The following is a 21123-nucleotide window of genomic DNA, read 5'->3' on the forward strand; positions in this document are numbered from 1 at the left end:
TTTGGGAGACATAATGAAGAAATTCCAATACATTAAGTTCTTAGTGTGTTTGAAATACACAGTACCTTCTCTCCTTCTTCAAGAAGTCGAAGCAAAGTTGTATTGTCAGTCTTCTCCTCTTCATCAATTGAACTCCCCTCAACAATTTGATCCTGTGACTGGTCCTGGTTCTCATCGTCTCCTCCATCGGGAGCAGAGCGAGATCGTTTCAGGGGAGGCTTCACCAGGCCTGGAAAAGAATAGAGACAGATAAATGTCATAAAGAGACATAAAAAATTAACTTCACAAAACCTATAATCTTTCAAATTACTGACCCAATGCTAAGAGAGAAAAACAAAAGTTTTGTTTTAATGTAAATGCATGAGAGGATGACAAACCAAACCATCTGACCTTTGACTCTTGCAATAGTGTCCTCCCCATGCTCTGGCTCCTGCGGAGCTGTTTCACCCACTGTGTTCTCTTCTATGGCGTCCTGGAAGACCGCGGGGTTTCCAGAAGCCAGGCGCATGTAGTACTCCTTGCTGTCATAACTGATGGCTCTCCGGTAGCGAGCAGGTTTCTTGGGAATAATGGAAGAAATCACTTGGTCAGCCAACTCCTCACTCAGTCTCTCAGTGAAGGTCTTTTAGGAACAGGGTGTGCAGCACAGTGCATGCCCACTGAGTGTTTTGTGCGTGCTCAAACACCAACACAGACAGGAACAGAAACTCTTCAGGAGAGCTGATCTGTTGGCTAATCTGCAAGGAGCTATAGTGCTACTCAAGCAAACAAGGGGTTGCAGAAAAGCCTGCAGACAGAACTAGAACATGGGGAGTAGGTGTAGCCAGTATGTTATGAACTGTCATAAAGCTGGGATTCTTGTGCTTAACACTCATAGCTCAGAAGGCTATTTTATCATCTTTTTACTCCCTACTAACATATGCAGTTTATTTGTTAGCCAGCTTACTTCTTTGTTAGGCAGTAATTTGAATAAAAAATTGCCTCAAGAAGATACAAGAATGTGGAAGCTGGTATGAACTAAAAAGCACCAAGAGATTTGCTTTAAGTCTCAAAAATTCTTCATTAATTTAGTTGCTTCTTTTTTTAGTAAAGTTTCTGATGGTTTATGGGGAGAAGACCGGCATAAGAATATGCATGTACCTGAAGTAAATACTTGAGCATTGTTTGTACCTTTGTGTGGTGTTTCTGGTCTTTTTTTGTGGGGTGTTTTTTGCTTTGTTGAGCCTTGTTTTGGTTTGGGGATTTTTCGTGTGTGAAGTTTCCTTCCTTTTTGTCTGTCCCAACCCCCATCACAGTGTAATTCTTATGTTCCTCACTTAATTAAGGAATCAAACTAGTTTTATTACAAGCTGATGCTCAGAATGATAAAGATACTAAGCTCAGCAACACAAAAGTTTATTATTCAGGTCAAATAGGCCACTTCCAAAAATCAAAAATTTAAGGCACTGTAATTTAATTTGCTCACTTACATTTAACCAAGTCTTCACTCTTTATCAGCAAAAACCTGCCACTTAAACAATGCTTAAAACATTTGTGGAAACAACTTATGTATAACCTACAAAGAGAAATCCTTTAAAGCACTGCTAACGTGAAGGAAAGAACAGTAACAATTTATATTAGATATTCTGTATAATAGAATGATTTGCATTTGTATGAATTAGATAATTGTAGAAGGTAATTCAAAATGAGTGAATGCATATTATTGTATTTAGTGATGGGCAAGACCATGACTCTAATTAACAGAGAAAGGCATAATACTGAAATGCTTGCAGAGAAGCCATTTCCAAGCATGTCTATTTTTTTCAATAAAGGATTCGTATCTTTTTACCAAATGTATGCATTTTATTAATAGCAAAAACGAACAGTCAGCTAAGACAAATATGGGCTTTAACAAAAATCGGCCTTTTAAAGCCCATTATGGACAAAAAGGAGAAAAAACACTCCCAAGATCCTCTCTTAGAAGGAAACACTTTCCCAGTAAGTGCTTCCAAGTGATGTTGCCCATTACTGAATGTGTTCCACTGACCAATAGTTTCAGTCCCAAAGCCACAACACTCCACACAGTGAGAACAGTGGTAGCACAGCCCAACACAGCCTGTTAGTGTGCAGCAAAGAAGGGAAGGTCTACAGAAAGTTTTATTAGGTGAAGGTTGAAGACAGCACAGTAACATCTTCTAATGTGATTACTGAAAAAACCCTCAGGTCTGGAATTGTTTACTGAAAGAGCAAGTTGAAAGCCAAACGTAGAAGCCTTGTTAAGACTGCCTAACATGCAGGAGAAATTGTATTTATTTCACATTCTTTCAGTCAGTGTACTTGTTTCTTTACCTTTTGAGAAATGGTATCATCAGATGTCTCAGGAATTCTGTTTGAGAAGTCAGACTGGAAACAGGGCATCAATTACATAAGCATCAAATACATCAGAGAAAGAACACTTCTGAGAAGAATGTATGATGGAATGTTCTCTACTTCATGTGAATTAGACTGTCACTACAGGTATTGTGTGTCAGACCACAAGCAGGCAAAAACATCTAATAGTTTAAAATTGACTGACTTAAATGTTTTCTCTGCTTTTTTAAAGTTCTTTGACACTCAGACATTATTTGAGGGGAAAAAATCCTGCATGCATACACACAGGCTTAAAAACACATAATAAAGACTGCTTCCTTTCTTAAAAGCAGTGTTTCAAAATTAACAGGAACTAACTGCAAAGCTTTCAAAGGCCACAAACATTTCTGCTCCACAGTCCACCATCTTCACAGATAGACTGAACCTCACACAGTAATGGAACTTTCAGCCTCTGGAGGCTTCTGAAGATGCCAGTGCTGTTTGTTGGCAGGATCACTCTGCACACCTCACATTACATTGCAATATATCCAAATTTGCTTGGTTTTGAGCCAAGCGACACAGTCCCTTCCCTAAATATATCATGAAGAACAAATGGACGTTACCAACCATTTAGAACAGAGAGAAGAATAACAGGTCTTATGGTCTTATCAACAGAGTAAAGTATCTTTCTTAAGAAAAACCTATCCAAAAAAAAACCCCAAAAAAATCCAACAACACTTTACAACAGGGTGTGTAATCACCCATCCCAAACTCCTGAATACTTACCGTCAAGTTTGTTTCCTGCTCAGCCTCGGGCATGTAGGGATACTGAGTATAAAACATGTCATTCCGTACCATCTTCTTCCTCATTCTGCAGGGCCCCTCAGTCATCTCCAGCATCCACTTGTCAAGGTGGGAGCCGATTGGGGGCCCCCAGAGCCCTCGCTCTCGCAGCAACTCATACTCGATTTGAGACCACTCCTCGGCCACATATTTCAATGCATTCTGCTGACGCTGAACACAAAGACATTTGTAAATACACAGAATTAAAAAAATTAGTTTAAGAATGTAAGCTGACAGGAGGACTTCCTGTCCTTATTTGCACAGGAGAGAGAAGTTCAATGAAGCAAAGCTTGGTGGTTTTTTTTAACAAATTGCTTTAAATGACCTTTTTCTCTCAGAAGTTATTTCTTAAGATTCATAGCACGTAGCTCAGCAACCAGTTTGAATGAAATGTCTTTGAGAACGTTTGGCAGACACCACAGCGTGGAACAATTTCATTCGGGAAGGCACAGACCAGCCACTTTCTATTACTGCATGATACCATAAAATTTTCTTTGTGTTACTATGAAAGGTAGCATTTAGACACAATGCTTCTCCACATTTTCTCTTGGTTTTTCTATGATGCTTTAGAAATACAGTGTATTTCCAATCTCTCTCTTTTTGTTCCCTGCTTTGGTTTTTTTAACACTTGTTAGGAATTTAAGCTTCTTAAAAAAAATTCACACTTAACACGTGATATTGCTACAAGAGTTTTCATCTACAACCAAATCGAGTTTCCTCGTTTGTTTATTTGATTGTAACTAAAAACCCCTTAAAAATAACAACTGTATGTAAACATTCAAGCATTTCACCAATGAGAGTCCAATATTTCACAAGCCTCATACTGAGAAAAGGCACTGGTACAACCTTAACAGGCCAAAGTACCAGCATCAGGTATTTAGCACTGCAAGCTATCCATACCTCCTGGTATTCTTTATACTGCATATCAACCAGGTCCCGAACCACTGCAATGTGAGTAAACATCCACTGGGAAATTTCCTAAGACAAAAACAAAGTGACAAACAGACTAACACTTTATAAACAAGAGTTGGTTTGATTGAAAAGCCTAGGAATACACCACGTTGCTAAACTTGCTTATAAAGAATAGTTCCTTAAAATAGACATTCAGAACATTCCTAAACAGCCGAAGATTGGCACTGAGTAAGATTACTTTTCCCTTCTTCCTTTTAAACAATATTTTGTGGGTGCTGCCTAGTTTGCTGGAAATCCTCAAGACACCCTTTGTCCCACGGTATTTATGTTTTCACTGATTGCTTCCTCTCCTTATACAACCAGGAAGAGTTCCTGTCTGCTCTGTTTGTTAAGTTCTTCCCTTTCCCTTTCATTATATACTTGCTCACCAGGAAAAAGACTGAGAGCACTGAGAATTCATTAATTTCTCAAAGCCACTAATTTTCAGCTCAGAAAGAGAACTAGCAACATATTTTCCCACAAAACTTTCAAACCCCTCTTTCCATCTTGAGGGCTGAACGAAAAAAACCCCAACATCTGTATCACAGCTTCCATTTCAGTGCAGTATTGCAAGCTGAATTTAAGACCCAGACTATCACAGTCATGAACCAGAAGCAGCTGAGCAGTCTCACTGACAGTGAAGGGTTGGACTCTTAGCTTAATATTACAGATATGCAGATCGACTACTAAATTAGACACACAGAAGCAAGATACCCAGTCTGCATAGTCAAAAAAGGGAAAGAAAACCAAGCACAAGATACTTCACACACTGTAAGACACCCCACCTTGGGATATTTACCACAAATCCTGAACATACATTGCTGGATTTTAGACTGCATGTTATTTCTTGACAGAAAATACCTGTGTAGAGAGGTTGTGTTTACTCAGTCCACTTTCCTTGCGGTTTCTCCTGGAACCAGTCAATTTAGAGAGGCCAAATCCACTGCTGACTCTTGAAAGTTTGGACTGTGTGGTTGGAACCAAAGCCTCTCCTCTACTGATGCATTTTTTCTCATGAGCTGAAAAACAAAGTGTTGGGAGTACTTTTTAGAAGGTTTTTTTCCCTCCTCTCCCCATTATGCTTGTTTTTTTAGATAGAATGACCTTTTCTGTTGCTTCAAAAAAGGTGCAGCTGTATTCAAATGCTTTCTGCAAATATACTAGCCATCAGGGAGATACTGGAAACCTGAGCAAACATCAGACAGGAATACACAGAAACACAGACACTGCAAAAACCAGGTATTCCAGGTTTCCAAATATGTTTTCTGTACATCCAGGTAAACTTCAATTACTTCAGAACTGTGAAATCATCAAATGAGTCACATCTATGGAATCGTAATTTCTGCTGTCTAAACTCTTGCTAATTCAGTCAAGCATCAATTGTCAATTGATCTTTATTACATGGATGCAGAGCTAATTTGTCCTTAACTTTTTGCCCACCAGAATTCACAGGTCCTTTTTCTGCAGAACTGCTTCCTATGATGAACAGATTTCCCAGCCAAGAATTAGTCATAGCATCACTGCTGCTAGAGAAGGACTGCTCAGCCACCAATTTCCCATCTCATCACCAGGCCAACAGTTTGCAGGCTGCACCCAGACATACTCAAGAGGATTCCCCTCCCTGCCTGGCATATCAAATCCTGGGAATGGTAATAGAGGCCATCAAAATCCACGGGTTCATGGGGAGGAGTCAATGCCTCTACCACTGTAATACACAATATGCCATTTGCTGACTCACAGAGGGCCCTGTGCACTGGAGTGTAAGAATAGCCTGTTTATAGTCCAGTTTCTGAAGGATTCTGTGTTACACAGTGCCAGTTTATAGAGTATTTACAGCTACAAAAAAGCTAAGCCTATATTTAAACATCCAGTGCATACAGTTCATCCTGAGGAAAACCACCCTTCAGGACAGACAAATCCTCAGTCAGGACTTACCCAAATGATTTTGCCAACACTTTAAACTCGCTTCCTCAATGAAAGGTCTGGCAACAGTTATATCCACTTGGCCACAATCATTGACAGGTAGTGTCACTTTGAAAACTTCTTCCAAGACCTGTTTTTTACTGTGGATCAGCTCTGTCCACACTCTGTTTATGGCTTTTAAAAGAAGCTGGCGACCTGTATAATTACAAGATCACAAACCATAAGCTCTCTATAGTGCTTGTAGAATTGGTATTTTTACAGTAGTGAAATGAGTAATTTTTGTGATTACACTGTAGTTTCTCTTCCCCTTGCATGATATGTGAAATGCCTTTGGCCAGAGCGCCTTTTTTTGCCATTATGTATGCTATGAGAAAGTCTAACAATTAATTTTGGCAGTTTTCTCTCTGTGAATTTGAAACACTGGCTCTGATTAGTTGTGACTCGTTTCCTACACCCATCTATTAACAAAATGAGATTGAAAAAACCTAAGAGGAGTCTGTGTTTATAAATATATATATAATTCTATAATACATTATGCTTCAGCATTTTTACATATGTGTGCCTATGTACCTGTGTCAATACTAAACACACACATTTAAGAATCACTGAATACTTTCTTCCATAGCTAGTTCATCAACTTTCTTTGAGTGAAAGATTGTAAGCATGCCACAAAATAGTAATTGTATAGTTTATACCATATATTTCTTATCTTAAAATGAGCCACTTCTATTGCATTTAAAAGAGGGCATATAAAACTGTATTTCTAATTCTGGCGCATGTCCAGAAATCAATGAAGAGCTCTTACTATTTTAACAAAACATTAATTTATCCTCAATCTGTCTATCTTGGTATTTCCAAGAGTATTTTCATCTATTTTTTACATATTTTTATACACACGCAGCCCCGACGCCCCTCCAGAGAGTAGCTGAGTAACACACACATAACACAAGATCCTGCCCCAAGTCACTGGGGTAAAAGATTAGTGATGACAATACAGAAGTGGCAATATGAGACATCTGTGGCTTTGTCAATCTCAGATTACCTTCACTGACATCTTGATTGTAGACTCCATCTGGTTCTATATCAGAGGGGATCATAATGTGCCAAGTTGTCATCCTGGCTTCTGCTTCCAGTCCAAACCCATCAACATTGCTACAAACACACAATGGATTAACAACCATCAGAATAAAAGGACACAAAAACTCAAGCCAAGATAAAGCAGTTGACTTTTTATCAAATTCACAAAGATTAATATACACTACTACAACAAAGCATCTTCACTTCTGTCCATTTGAGTTCTGACAATTTGTGGTCACAAGCTGAACTGAAGGTTTATGAAGAGATGATGTGCCACGTATACTCATGTCACTAGAAGATGGTGATATTTGAAGAAACACAGAACAGAGGAGGCCGGAAATGGAGAACACTGGGGTTTGATGACCGTTACTAAGTACTTTGGATCCGCAAGTTGTGGATCTTCTTGGAAAGAACAAATGAAAATGCAAGGCTGGCATTTGCAGCAATGCAAGTAGGTGTCTACAGCACTTGTCACAGACACCTGATTTAATGCGTGACTGGCCTTCCTCAATGCTATACAGAAGAAATACCAAGATATTGAATTTGTATGATATGATTCAACAGACAGTAAATCCAGTGATAGAATCCTCTGACTACTAATTACCTAGCACCGGTTTTTCCTTTCATCTTTAAAACATTTTGATTTATAAAAGGTTAATAACAAAATAGTTGATAAACACATTTGTCAGTACTTAAAGTACCTCTGTGAAAGGAGGTAAAAATCTTCCAGGATCTTCAAACCTAATTTTGTCTCAAAATGAATTTCTTGCAACTCACTGGCTGGAAAATTATAAATAGCCCTCCAAAATTTGCTGACTTGTTTGCAAGGTGAGTAAAAAATGGTCATTTTAGAACTCCCCTGCCCTGGCTGTGGAATGCACTTCAGCCTGAGATATTTACCTTCCCACATGCAGATTAATCAAGCAGTGAGCTAGGCAGCTGATGAACTCCTGATCATGATTTCCGGGTCCCAAAATTAAGTTCCTGTTCACAGTAAGGACCCTTAGGGAATCAAGGAGAGCCACTTGCTGAGGAACAGTTTTGTGCGCTCTTGAGAACTGATACAGGATGGTTCTGTTCAGGCAGTGATAAATGGCATCCAGCGAGAGTCCCTGAGATCTTCTTTTTGACTGACGGGAAGTAAAAAAAAACATGATCAGAAGTAGCAGCAACTCATTTTGCTGACACACAATCTTCCATTGAATTGACCCAAGTTCACTTTCCAAAACTGGCATTTTACTGTAAGTGTCAATTACATTAATTTCAAGGACTGAAATGACATTAATGATTAAACACTTTGAATTTTAACATCTATAAAGATGCTGCTGATTTCTAACAGTGAGTCTTCTAACAATTTCCAATAAAAGCATGCGAGGAAGGTTCCCAAAAATATCAAGGTAAATTTAGGGAGCTTATCAAAATTCATGTGAGGCATATTTTATTGTTTATTTTGGGGGGATTTCTAAAAAATAATGTGATCTGAGAGATCAATTGCTCTTCACAGAAAGATGTGCTAAGAAAGCTCAGTAAAGAGAGAGTGAGCCTGAGAAAGAAAAGCATCATTCTGTGCTGACCCAAACATGTATCACTAGCAGATTGTTTAGTGACATAACTCCATGCATTTCCACATAATCTGCAAAAACTTTCAGGCAGGGTAGTATAACAGCCCTGTTACCTGTGCAATGAGCTGGATTATGAAGTCCACAAGAAGCTTGGATTCTTTGTTGAACATGCCCTGCCAAAGCTTATCTACCACACGCTGTGTAAAATAAAACACATTGTTCACCAGCACTTGGTAGCTTCCTCCACTCGTTATGGGCAGGGATGCATCTTCACCTAGGTAATAAAAACCCCAAAGTTTTCTAGATTTATTGAATAACCCCATCTGCATAAATACATTCACATTAGTTTACGCTTTCTAGACTTCCATAAAAGAGAAAGAGATTCAGTCAATGAAAGCTAAAACCTCATGGCTTCCGTAAGAAGACTTTCCCTTCAATATAAGCAACCATGGCTCTGGACTTTAAAAATACTATTCTGGATTTTAAAAACATGATTCTGGATTTATTTTATGAATGCACTGCACCCACACGCAGACAAATTACTCCTGTGGCAAGAAATGGGGTGCCTTACAAGGAAGTTTGAACAGAAATGCATACAGTCCCTCATGACACCTGGGATGGAGGTAGAGCAGCCCAAGAGCTCCTGGGAAGTCCAGCAAGCCACCATGAAATGTGACTGGGCCCCCCTAAGCCATGTAGTTTTGTGAATAACCTATTTTACAGTTTTGGCACAATCAAGGTAGGGAGGGAACATCCAAGCACATCAACACGATTTATACATCAAAGGAAAGGAAAAGGCAGGGGAAAAAATTAAGATGATCAAGTTGTAACAAAACAACACCAAAAAAAAAAAAGTCACAGAATTAAAACCTGGTGTCCAAATCAATAGATTGATTATTAAACTTGCTACAATACCCAATAAAACATCAGCTGCGAGTAGGTGGTCCATCACTCCATCCAAAACATACGTCTGAAACTCCTTCTGCTGAGTTCGTGTTGATCTTTCAGGAGAAGCCTAAAAAAAGATATTAAAATAATATTAAGATAATGAATTTCTATGAGCAAAAAATAGGGAGAGGGAGGGTGTTCTATATTATTTCCTTTTCTCTCAGCTCCCATGAACTGAAGTGTTTTTTTTCTCTTAACATTCTGCCTCAAGTAAAAAGCTTTTGCTTTATCAAAAAATCTAAGCATGCACATCAAGTAGACATTGGCTGCATGCAGTCTTGCGGAGTAGGCATTATTCCTTTCTTAAATCCAGAAAATTTATCTTCTGCCATAACAGGTACTAGAAAAGAGCACATTCTGAAAAGATGCATGAAACTCTCCATTATAAATGTATGTTCAACCTGTGATTTCCTTAGTTGACACAAGTCACCTCCTTCAGTAAACAAGGAGCAAATGGGACAGATATAATGTTTTTTTGCAGAAAGAGAAATAACAGTAAGTTTAGGAGTGTGTACCCACCCAATCCTATTTATGTTAATGGGTGAATAAAGTTGACAAGTGATAACATGTTAGAAGAGCTCTGAAGAAGAACTGCAGCCACTTGAACATGATCTCAAATATGCCTCCCAGTGTCTGTGGATAAGTAACATGTTCTAACATTTTGTTTTTGCTTTGTGACAGCAAAGAGGTGCCCAACTGCCCCAGGAAATTTGTTAGGAAATATACAAGCATGGCTCAAAATTCCTGCAGCTTTCAGAAAAAATCAGGGAGACTCAGCAACACATAAGGTGAGGTAACTAACAGGTAGATCAAGGTGAATGAGAAGTGATGTGAACATTTCAAAATGTACTGTCTAAAGGTGTAGGCTGTTAAATAGTAACTGAACTCCTCACCTCCTTGCCTCACCATCAGTAGGACAATGCTTTCTTCAAGTGTCATGAACTTCAGAAGTTGATTTACAGCAAAATAACAGTTATTTTCTGAGGTTTTATAGTATATGGCCTCATATGTCTTTTTATCTAACTGACACCATCTATGGCACAATGTCTTTTTATCTAACACAAACAGAACAGAAACCCTAATTTCTGCAGGGGTTTTATATTTTCAGCAAAGTCGATACAGATGTCACAGTTGGAAAAGTGTTTAACCACTGAATCATACTCCACAAAATAAAACTTGAGGAAAGCTTCTTATGCTGGTTTTCCAAGCCATTAAAGAAAGGTGAACAAGCTACTCTTTATGAAACATTAGTGTTTCTCTTTTTTTTTCCACTCTTACTTCATGACAATTCCACTGAATCTCAGGTCATCAGTAGCCTAACTTTGTAACGTAATAGAACAAAAAACATTTTAGGAAAATAAGGTGTTACAACTAAGCTCAAACAACAAAATCATAACAAACCACAAAGAAACTCTACCTCTAGCAGAAGGTCTACCAGTGGAGTCTGTTTGCTGGCTGGTGTGAGACATAGGTTATCAATGATCATCACACGCATGAAGTCAAACACGAACTTCTTGGCAGGGTGGTTGGTCAGGTAGGTCTTGGTGCCCACATTGCAGTATTCTGACTGGCTTCTGTTCATGCCAGAATCAGCTGCAAAGGCTTTAAACTCTTCAGCTGGGGACCCAGCCTCATCATCGAGATCAGTGACCTGTAAAAACCAGCATGTTAAAACTGTAGAGATCAGATTTAATGGCAGTTTATTCACTTCTCTATTCTTTGCTTGTCTTTCTAATGGTATTTCACTTCACATTTTGCTTCTTAAGAAGCCTTTTAGAAAATTATGATGTTCAGAATCAGTTCCCCAGTATGAAAACATCCAGTTTTGGATTCCCAAGGCAAACGATGATCTGGCATGAGTTACATTTCATGCTCCCTGACCAACAGAATTGGGTGATTTCTAGATACTTGGCAAAAATAAGTGTTGTCATTGAAAAAAAAAAAAAAAAAGAAAAAAACATTTTTTGGAAAAGTTATTAACTAAAGCAGTTAAAATAAAACCAAGACAGAAGCCAACTAAAAAAGGCCATCAAGCTTACATAACATAAAACAAAAAAGGAACTGAGCCTTTTTTTTTTTCTTTTAATACAATACCTTCATCAGAGTGCAGTTATGGGTAAGCCGGTTTCCCAAAAATCTCTAAAAGAAGAAGAAAAAAAAAAGGGTCTCCACAGCTTTCCCATTTCTGATGAACAAAAAGCTTGAAAGGCTAACTCTTAAAGAGGACTGTAACAAAAGCACAAACAGTAATGAAAGCTGCCAAATCCAGAAGACTGACTCTTTCTATGCAACTCCCTTCTTTAAAGGAAAGAGAAGACAATATGATTTCCCTCAACAGGCTCCTTGCATTGCCAGCTTACATGTCAAGTAACCAAATGTTCTGAGCATTTGGTCTGCTTTAGCAGGAGAGTGTTTTCAAGAAATTAAGAGAACCCCAAATACATATTCTTTCTATTTCAACAGCAATCTCAGAAAAGCTGAGAGACCTTTAAAAAGTTAAGAATCTTCTCTCAAGGCTGAATTTAGACTAATGTTTTGTTGCAGAAATCTGGCTGTGATTCAGCTAACTGACTAGTGCTACACATCTGGGCAAACAGAAACACTGGAGGAGTAAACCAATTTAGAGTGAGGAGCACCCTGAAACAGTAAAGAGCTCAAGTTGCCAGGCAGCTACACAGAATTTCATGGGTTCTAGTAGTTAAAGCCTGCTTAGAGACACAAGGCTTCTCTAAAAACTCTGAACAAGTGAATGCCAAATCAGCATTACCAGTTTGTAAATGGAACTTTTCTTTGAGAGCAAGCTCCTAAAATCTACTTTAAATGCAAGTTTAACAAAACAGCAAAAAACCCCACGTCTTTATGAGAGACTCGCTAGCAGGCACTGTTAAAAATTGGTCTCCCACTTTTATTGACAACAAAACAATAGCACACCACAACTTATTATTTCCTGAAGTTTTTTATCATATTGTCCATAGTTCTAGCATTTGGTAACCTCTAGACTAATTATCCTTCCATGTTCTTAATAAAATTACTTTTAGATGTTGGCTAACAATATGTGGTTTTTGCTTTCTATTCATACTCTAGAAATAGTATCATCTGCAAATGACATTAGAAAGAAAGAAAACTACAGCCAGCAATGCAAGCATGGTTGAATTCGCATCCTCTCTTGGCTTGACCTCAGTAGTTTCAGGAAATACAAGAACACTGTTTTGTGGTTAAGCCACAAAAACAGAAATACGAATATGAATGGGAAGCGTGAGGAAAAAGAGGTTTTAGGTTTCATCACATCCTCCATAGCAGAGGGCTGACAGGCTCTTTTGCTTGTGTAATTTTAGCTAGCATTTGTCATACAATTGAAAATAACGTCCACTAGAAAACAAGCAAACTGCCTATTGCCCCTAAAATGCTGCTTCTGATGTCCCTGCACAACAACTGCCCTTTAGTTTAACATACTCTTCTCTCAGTTCTACAATCCAAGTACAAAACATCCAGCTCAATCCTGATGATGGCCTCTTGTGCAGTCCTGATGATGACTTCTTGGTATGACTGGTAATTGGTAAATCCTCAAAAGTAACACTCATGTGAAAAATTGAACAAGCAAGCAGCTGGATTTCCTACCATCTCAGAGTATGGTCGGATGTTGAAAGGAAACACTGTTGCTGCCAGCGCACACAGGAACTCTGGACTCATCCACAAGGAAATGAGGTCCGGTACATTGTGATACAAATACCGAAAGAACTGCATCAGGGTGACTGGATATTCCCGAAGCCAAGAGCCTTCTTCCTCTGACTGCCAGGGCTGGGTTGAGAAACAAACACCAGATTAGCACAGACAGCACCAACTGAATACTTATTTCAGAAAGGAAGAGCACGCTTTCAAGCACCCCTCAAATAGGAGACCAACTGCATTTTATAGCACATCATTGACTGTAAGCTAAAATGTGTACCCTATCATGTAATGACTCAGAACTATTGGCAAACATGACCAGACTGAAGCCAACCCAAAATGTGATGGCACAGTTGAACACGCCTGGTGACAGCACACAAGACATAGCACCTGTTTCTAAGCATGTCTGAAGTGCATCCAAATAAGTGAGGACCAAACATAATGATCGGTCACCAGCAGAGAGACAGAACATGTGACAACAGGAGAGGGGACTGCAACAGGTACACTTGTCCAGAAGATGCTTCTGGACATGTTACCCTGGAAGAAACATGCAAACAGTAGAGCATATCACATACACATAATGATCCAACAGGTGACAACCAAACAAGTGCTGCTTTTCAAGCACTTCAGGAGGCAATTTTCAGCAGATAACACATTCTGGTTTCAAGGAAATACATAATTTTCCCACTGAGAAACCAACTTTCCCTACTCTTGACATTAGATTCAAAGATGAGAGGATGGCACACTTCTCTGGCAGTAAATTAATTTCCTCTGGCATGCAGTTATTCATAGTCAGGGACTTCTCTGCATGGAGAAGGTTCATGAATGGAATTTGCAACTCACATTGCTCTGAGCAGATGGGATACAGAGTCTCAAACACTCTCCCATGATGTTAATCAGGAAAAGAAATTGAATTATCTCTGCCAAGGATATTCTATCCTTCTGCTTTCTTGTTTTGTTTTAACTGCAACTAAACAGAAATCCCAGCCTTTTTGTGGAAAAGCAGTGATAACTTTGTTGCTACTAATATTTCTACAGATACTGGGGGAAAAGTAACATAGAAAAACCCCAGAAAAATTACACTTTCCTGTTACAGAATTTCTGAGCGAGAGAGGGCATGATTTATGTCTGGATGAGAATTGAGCTACCCACTCAGACTAGGCCCTGGTAAGCAGCCTTGATGGGGCCCAGAAGCCTTTGATGCAGTAAGAATTCAGTTGTGGCGCAGTTAGAAATTATGTTAAGATAACTACAAAGTAATGAGCTATTCGAGTGTGAATTAGAGTAGATCTGCAGTGTGAAAAGCCTGACCACCTTAAAGCAAAGGTAAACAATGTTAGCTTGCCAATCAGAGTGCCTTTGTAAACTGTAAACTATATGGAAGTGTATATAAACTGCCATCTTCTCACTAATAAAGGGGAAAACGTTGCATTAATCATATTGGTTGGATGTGCGTTCTGTCCTGTCCAGTTTTCCCATTTTATGAGGTCCCTGGCTTTGCTTTCCACCCAAGTATTATGAGACTTACCGACTGCCAATTTTGTCATGATACTAATAAAACCTCGACCTTTCTAATTTGGTCTTTAACCACATGGAAAACTTGAACAACTGGTTGTTCTGAAATACAAGCAAAATTTCTGATGCTTACAGAATTCAGCATGCTCCTCAGCATTCCCAGTAACAGGAAGGCCGCTTCTGTGCAAACACTGTGAATTGAGGAGGTAACAGTGCCACAGGAGGCAGGAACTCCAAATATGAATGTCCAAATGGAATCTAAATCAAACTGCAAGAGGGCAAAGAGAAGACATGAAATAATCCCTTTTTCCTGTGCAATTGTATATTGCCATTTATTACAGATACAATATACTAATTTTGCAGTAGATAAAAAATTAGTTATTTTACATTCTCCAAACTTTATCACCAAATGTCATTTGAAGGTCACATGTCACTGAAGAAAGTTTCTTTTAACCATGAGCTAATGAAACTGCAACTCTCATCTTCTTAGTTTCTTCTCACTTCTCATAAAGTTTGTAATTGTTTTGAAACAAAAGAATTGTCAGCACATGTGCCACACAATCATCTTAACTGACTCACATCTAGCAGTAAAACCCACATGGTATCCCATAGGAAAAAAAAAAAGAACAACACAAATCAAGTTGTCTTTTCGAGCAAGTCTAAATAATTAAATCAATTAAAAATAGAAAGGGACCAAGTGTCTACCTCTAGCATTAAGAGAGCTACTAAGTAGTTGAATTTAGTTTCAGTTTAACACTGTCATACTTCAATGCTTCAGTAGGCACAGGAGTGAGTTTCATGCCTCTACTTCATGGTAACAGAGTCCTGAATATGCTGTCAAGTATTCCTCTTGAGAAAGAAGACAGGCACCTTCTGGTTTGAAAGTTTTACTTTTCAGATCTCACTGATAATGTCAGCACTGCACCCATTCTAAATAGGCACCCTGAAGCGTGTGTGGCTTTTCTTCATTAAGCACCTACCCTGGGGTTTCCTAGGACTGTTATAGGTCATATAATATCTATTCACTTACTTCAAAAAATCACAAAATAACCTGTTCAGTATAAGAACAACCAACATTTTTCAGCAACAACTGAGTTGTCTGCCTATAAAACCACAGAGACCTTCTGAAATAAAAGCAACCTTGTTTTGCCTGTAACCCATGAACTCTCTTTATAACTGCCCACTCCTTAAACAAAAAACCAAAAAAACCCCACGTCACAACCAAAGAAAGCAAGCAAAAGATTATGTTCCCTTCAATGCCCACTGCATGCCAGCTTGAACTAGAAATCTACTTCTTGTTTGACCCCAAAATGGAGTAGAGTGACACCAGTGACTGCTAAGCCATAGCAGGCTGGCTTCTACATACTACCAACCCAAAGGGCTCAGCACTAAACACCACGTCATGACTGTGAGGCAGATGCAGAGAAGGAAAGGGCCAGGTTAATTCATTATTTTCTTTCATGACAGACAGAATTGCATTCACATCTTACTAGATAATCCCTACCTTGGCACCCTGATTATACTGGCTGCTGATGACAGGTGCACTGACCTGCAGGTTTTCAGGCAGCTCAGTGACTGGCTGCTGTAGGAAAAGAGCCATGAGGAGAAAATAGAGTGCAGGCACATTAGTGTGCTTTGGGAGAAGGGACTGCAGAACAGGGAAGCCTGGGAAGTGACAAGCATCCCGGTTAATCTCCCGCACTGTCGATCTGCCACCAGCACTCCGGCCAACATTGAACCCTATGAGAGAAAACAAGACACAAAGCCAACAACATTAAGAAGGAATTACCTGTGAGGACCCTTCTTGCTCACCTGGTGAAATTAAAAGGCTACTTCCTCAGAAACTAATGCTGTACAAAACAGATGTGCACATACAGACTATCACACTATACCATTCTGCTTCAGTTGTCTCTTTTTTTTTAAACAATTAAAAAATAAAGGAAATCACTGCTTTCCAGTACCACATAGATGACACTGTTACATACAGAGTGCATAATATAATTGCTTAAACACACACACGTCCATTTTCTGGTTGTGACCATAATTTCTGACTTTTAAACACACAGGTTTCTGAAAATGTATTTTGCTGGCTGAGAGTGAAATATCACCTGTTAAAGATTTAAATAATGAAGCAGCAACCCATGGTCCATTTAAGTCAATGGGCAGCTAATTTGTGTCCAGAGAAGTCTCGAAGGCATCTTATTTCAGATATTTTGTTAATGATTAATCAGCTGGTATTAAGCATTAAACAGTCTTATTTTATTTAAGTTCTGCTAGAACCACCTTTTGTGACCATGCTTCTATCTATGTATTTCAAGTTCCTACTTAAAGAAAAAAAAATCATAAATAATACACCTGGGTGGCAGAGTGGCAGAAGCCCTTATCTTCAAGCAAGTAAAGAGGCAGGAAGACAGTTCAGTCTCCACATCAGTACTGAGCTATAGGTCTGATACTGCCAGTGGTCAGGTGGTTTTTCTGAGGCTCAAATACAGATACACCTTCCACCAGAAACTGACTTTTTCAACAGAAAACATCTATCAGGAACCAGACTAATGAAATCTGTGGTACACAGTTACAGAAATTCCATCAGTAATCTTCAATAAAAATTCATCATACTGTTTAATGAGAAATCTTGGAGACAGTATATTACGATTTCTTAAAAAATACAGCATACAAAAATTAGATAATCTGTCACTATCAGGTTATGAGACTCAAATTTAAAAATATCTTTTTCACTACAGTCTAGCTTGGATTCAATTAAAGTGATAGTATAATTGGAAAAATAGGGAAGCTTGAAAAATGGTTTCAAATGCAATTGTAAATCAAAATCTTACTTATAAAGATTTTGTGACTGAAGAAAATGTTTATGCTATTGAATATTTAAAGTACATGCTAAATAAAGAATGGATCTATTCCCTAAAATGCCAATGGTTTTCAAGTTTTTAAAGCACAATCAGGCAAGGGAAATGCATGCGCAAAATTGTTTCTTTAATAAAATACAGAACCTTAATCAGAATGAGCCAAACAACAGAAGCTTTTTATTTTAACAATAAAATATTTGCATGTGTTTTAAAGCTTCTGAAAAACCATTTTCCTTAATCCTCCTAGTTCATGGCAATGCAATGAACCATCCTATGCACATGGCTGAATATCCTGAGGGATATTGCGGAAAACAGTAAAAAGAGAGTTTTCTTTAAACAAAAAGTGACAAGATACTATATTTCAAATCTATCAAAGATACAAAGCAGAAATAAATATTTTTTAATATTTTTGTATTTTTATTTTAGGAAGATCTCTCTTCCTGAAGGAAGATCACTTCAACAATACTTCAATTACTTCCTTATAGTAAACCAATTCAGAAAAACTTTTAGTACAGTAACAAATCACGTACTGCTGCAACACAGACATGTGCCTCCTTGAACAGCTATTTACAATAACAAAGTACTATTGATACTGCTCTGATCTAAAGGCTACTGAGGCTTATGAAAGACCCTCATTTAATATCAATGAGTTTGAACCAGAGCCTGAATAGACATTCATCTGAAAAGTACTATTTTATTTTGACTGGGGAAAAAAAACAGGTTGGTGGGAAATTGCCACTACACCTCTCTAAAAAGAACTGACAAATGTTATTTCAAACATTTGGAGGTACATTTCAGACAGCTCAGAGATGCTCAAAATGGGTCCTGTAGCACTAAAGTCTTATACACAGTTCTAGGTCACAAGGGGTAACTGAGAGGTCTGATAACCTGTCTAACTGAGGATTTAAGAACCTGAAAAAAAAGCCTTTAATAGAAAATGTGCATGTGTACACAAGAATGCAGGAGAGGGAAAGGAAAAGGAATGTTGAGATGATACTGTGAACACAGAAATTTTCAAGACAGCAAAAATTCAAACTGGTAAATCTGATGGACACAGCACTCACTAGTCAAAGCAGCTCAGATATAACACTGCACAATTAACTATTTAAAGTAAACAAGCAAACAAATTTTACTGAATCTTTTATCAGTGTGTGCATTAAGTGCTGCTCTATGCTTCCTTAGCATGTAGCTCAGCCATGTCTGCCCCTGGGACACACTTAACCTTACCCTGATGTTAAGAGAAAAAAAACCAATTAGCTACATATGATGCACCAAAACTGGACTACAATGACATCTGTGTCATGTCAGCTAAGGGCAGCTTTGTAAAACCACTTCTTTTTGCCTAGGAAATCTTAAATCTTGCTTGTAAGAAGAACGAAGTGCAGAAGCATCTGATGGCAGCACAGACAAGAGTAACAGAAAGGCCTCAGCTAGCCAGCACCCCCACAATAACCCACAGCTCAAAACCCCAGCACAGTTACTCCCAGCAATCCCTGAGATGCCTACCTAACACAGTACCAATCTTATTGGTCAGGACAGAATCCGTCTGATCCAGCCAGCCTCCGCCACTGAGACCCTCCTTAAACTTCATAAGGATGGACTGATTACTCAACAGGACCACGAGAATTCGCATGGCTGCCGTGACTGTGGTGGAATGAAGATGTTCTTCCATAAACATCATAATCCAATCGAAACCCAGTGTCTTGACCAGCTCTTCACAAGCCCTAGGCAAATGCAAAAAACAAGTCACATTTTAGAGCATTTAGTTTCCAACTAGACAGCAAAAATCAATGTCCTCCACTGCAGGGCAAACCTCAGGAGCAAATTCGTAGTTAAGTCTGCTACAAACAAGTAATATCACTTACCAACTCCTTATATGAAACAGGTAATGTGCGTTTGTTTAGAAGAAAGGAAGGACTAAATATGGTTCCTGGGACTAATTTCATTGCATGAGATTTCTCCAATTTCTGCTTTTGATAACAAATACGGAATTCTGAACTGAAATCATCTTGTTGAACAAGAAGTTTTCACATGTCTTCTTAATGGACAGGTATTAAAAAATGAAGGAAGTTTGTTTCTTTCTTTGTATTTATTACAGGAAGAGTTACTTGGGAACATTTGAAAGTGTTTTTTGTAATTTTAAGGGTCATTCTAGGGCCAATGATTGTAATGATAACCCCTACTGAAGCCTCTGAATCTCAACCAAATGAGAAATTGACTATCCCACTTCCGTAAAATCAAAAGTTTTCTCTTTAACAGGTTTTATTTTTCTATAGCCACACATGAAATTGAGAGAAAACAACAAAATTAATAAAGCATCCCATTTCTACTAACATATCTGAGAGTAATTCAGTGACATCTGCATAAATCATTCAACATTTCCTATAAAACGATGCAATTCAACTAGTGATTTGAAGGGAGGTTGTATAATTCTTCCCCTTGAAATAAAATGTGATATCCTTTCTCTGCCTCAAGGATTTTTTGTACTTACTGCAAATTAACAGTTGTCTTTTCTTTAGATGTATATAGAAGTTTCAGAAGGATATCTAAAAGCCTGTTCCGCAGTAGAATAAGATTAGCCGAAACAAGTCCTCCAAAATCATCCTCTGTTCCTAAATATTGAATAAAACCAAACAAAAAAAGGCAAAATTAGGATTTTGGAACTTGGGCATTTCAAAGGCTATTCATAAATTCCATACATAAGCAAATACAAACTGACCCGCCAATCAGGCTCCAAGGAAGCTGTGCTAAAGTGCAAGCATCCTGTAATACAGTGCTGAGAAATGTCTGGTGCCTCCTTATCACTGTCCTACAGACTTTGGGAGCTTGAAGAACAGGTAAAAGAGAATCATAGCTTCTCAGACAGTAATCTGAACTGAGGTGGTCACTATCTATCACCCTTCCCTCCCATCCCTCCTTCTCTCAAAACTGCAAAACATGTAATTAAATAAACATTTTGCATTTTGAAAGCAGAATGGTTGGGGGCGACGTGGAAATTGTAAGGAATAAACCCTGATACTTCCCAAATCCCTCCAAATCTAAGAAATAGAGAGAAAAATTAGTCTCCTTTTCTTACACATCCCCAAGCTCATCATCAGTTGAAAAATACATTTACTGCAACCAAAGCAATCTATGCAGCTCAGGACTAATTTTACAGCTATTTTGCAAATCCCTCTTCCTGTAGCTTATGCTGTCAAAGGAGGACCCTGCTTTTACGTTATTAAAAAAAAAAAAAAAAAAGGCAGCCCAGCTTGAGGCATTATATGCAAAAATGAAGACGGACAGAAAAATGGAAAATTTCTGGACCAAGGTTTTGTGCACAAGATACAGACACAAAGGATCCTCTGTGGCATAAATCCAACAGAAGTGGTGAACTCCAGTAACCTAAAAATATCATACCATTTGCCTCAAAAGCTTATCTTTTCATTTCTGCCAAATCCTGAATTTCT

General features: G+C 38.4%; 1 protein-coding gene across 11 annotated transcripts in view; it reads right to left on the reverse strand.

Moving 5' to 3' along the window:
* Positions 1 to 21123, reverse strand: part of WDFY3 (WD repeat and FYVE domain containing 3) — a 156537-nt gene that overhangs the window by 20422 nt on the left and 114992 nt on the right. For 3 of the 11 annotated variants that reach the window (XM_030270343.4, XM_041715969.2, XM_030270342.4), the window contains 18 exons: positions 20166 to 20286; positions 19181 to 19398; positions 16318 to 16553; positions 14947 to 15081; positions 13251 to 13430; positions 11727 to 11771; positions 11050 to 11283; positions 9600 to 9699; positions 8798 to 8958; positions 8023 to 8252; positions 7088 to 7197; positions 6058 to 6240; positions 4984 to 5141; positions 4072 to 4149; positions 3115 to 3342; positions 2329 to 2382; positions 391 to 559; positions 66 to 229 (listed from right to left, as the gene is read on the reverse strand). In XM_030270343.4, the coding sequence (XP_030126203.4) occupies positions 66 to 229; positions 391 to 559; positions 2329 to 2382; positions 3115 to 3342; positions 4072 to 4149; positions 4984 to 5141; positions 6058 to 6240; positions 7088 to 7197; positions 8023 to 8252; positions 8798 to 8958; positions 9600 to 9699; positions 11050 to 11283; positions 11727 to 11771; positions 13251 to 13430; positions 14947 to 15081; positions 16318 to 16553; positions 19181 to 19398; positions 20166 to 20286 (2804 nt within the window). The remainder of the gene's footprint in view (positions 1 to 65; positions 230 to 390; positions 560 to 2328; positions 2383 to 3114; positions 3343 to 4071; positions 4150 to 4983; positions 5142 to 6057; positions 6241 to 7087; positions 7198 to 8022; positions 8253 to 8797; positions 8959 to 9599; positions 9700 to 11049; positions 11284 to 11726; positions 11772 to 13250; positions 13431 to 14946; positions 15082 to 16317; positions 16554 to 19180; positions 19399 to 20165; positions 20287 to 21123) is intronic. The other 8 variants (XM_041715972.2, XM_041715971.2, XM_041715967.2 and 5 more) reach the window with 6 other exon arrangements.

The sequence above is a fragment of the Taeniopygia guttata genome, chromosome 4 (assembly GCF_048771995.1).
Source record: "Taeniopygia guttata chromosome 4, bTaeGut7.mat, whole genome shotgun sequence".
NCBI lineage: Eukaryota > Metazoa > Chordata > Aves > Passeriformes > Estrildidae > Taeniopygia > Taeniopygia guttata.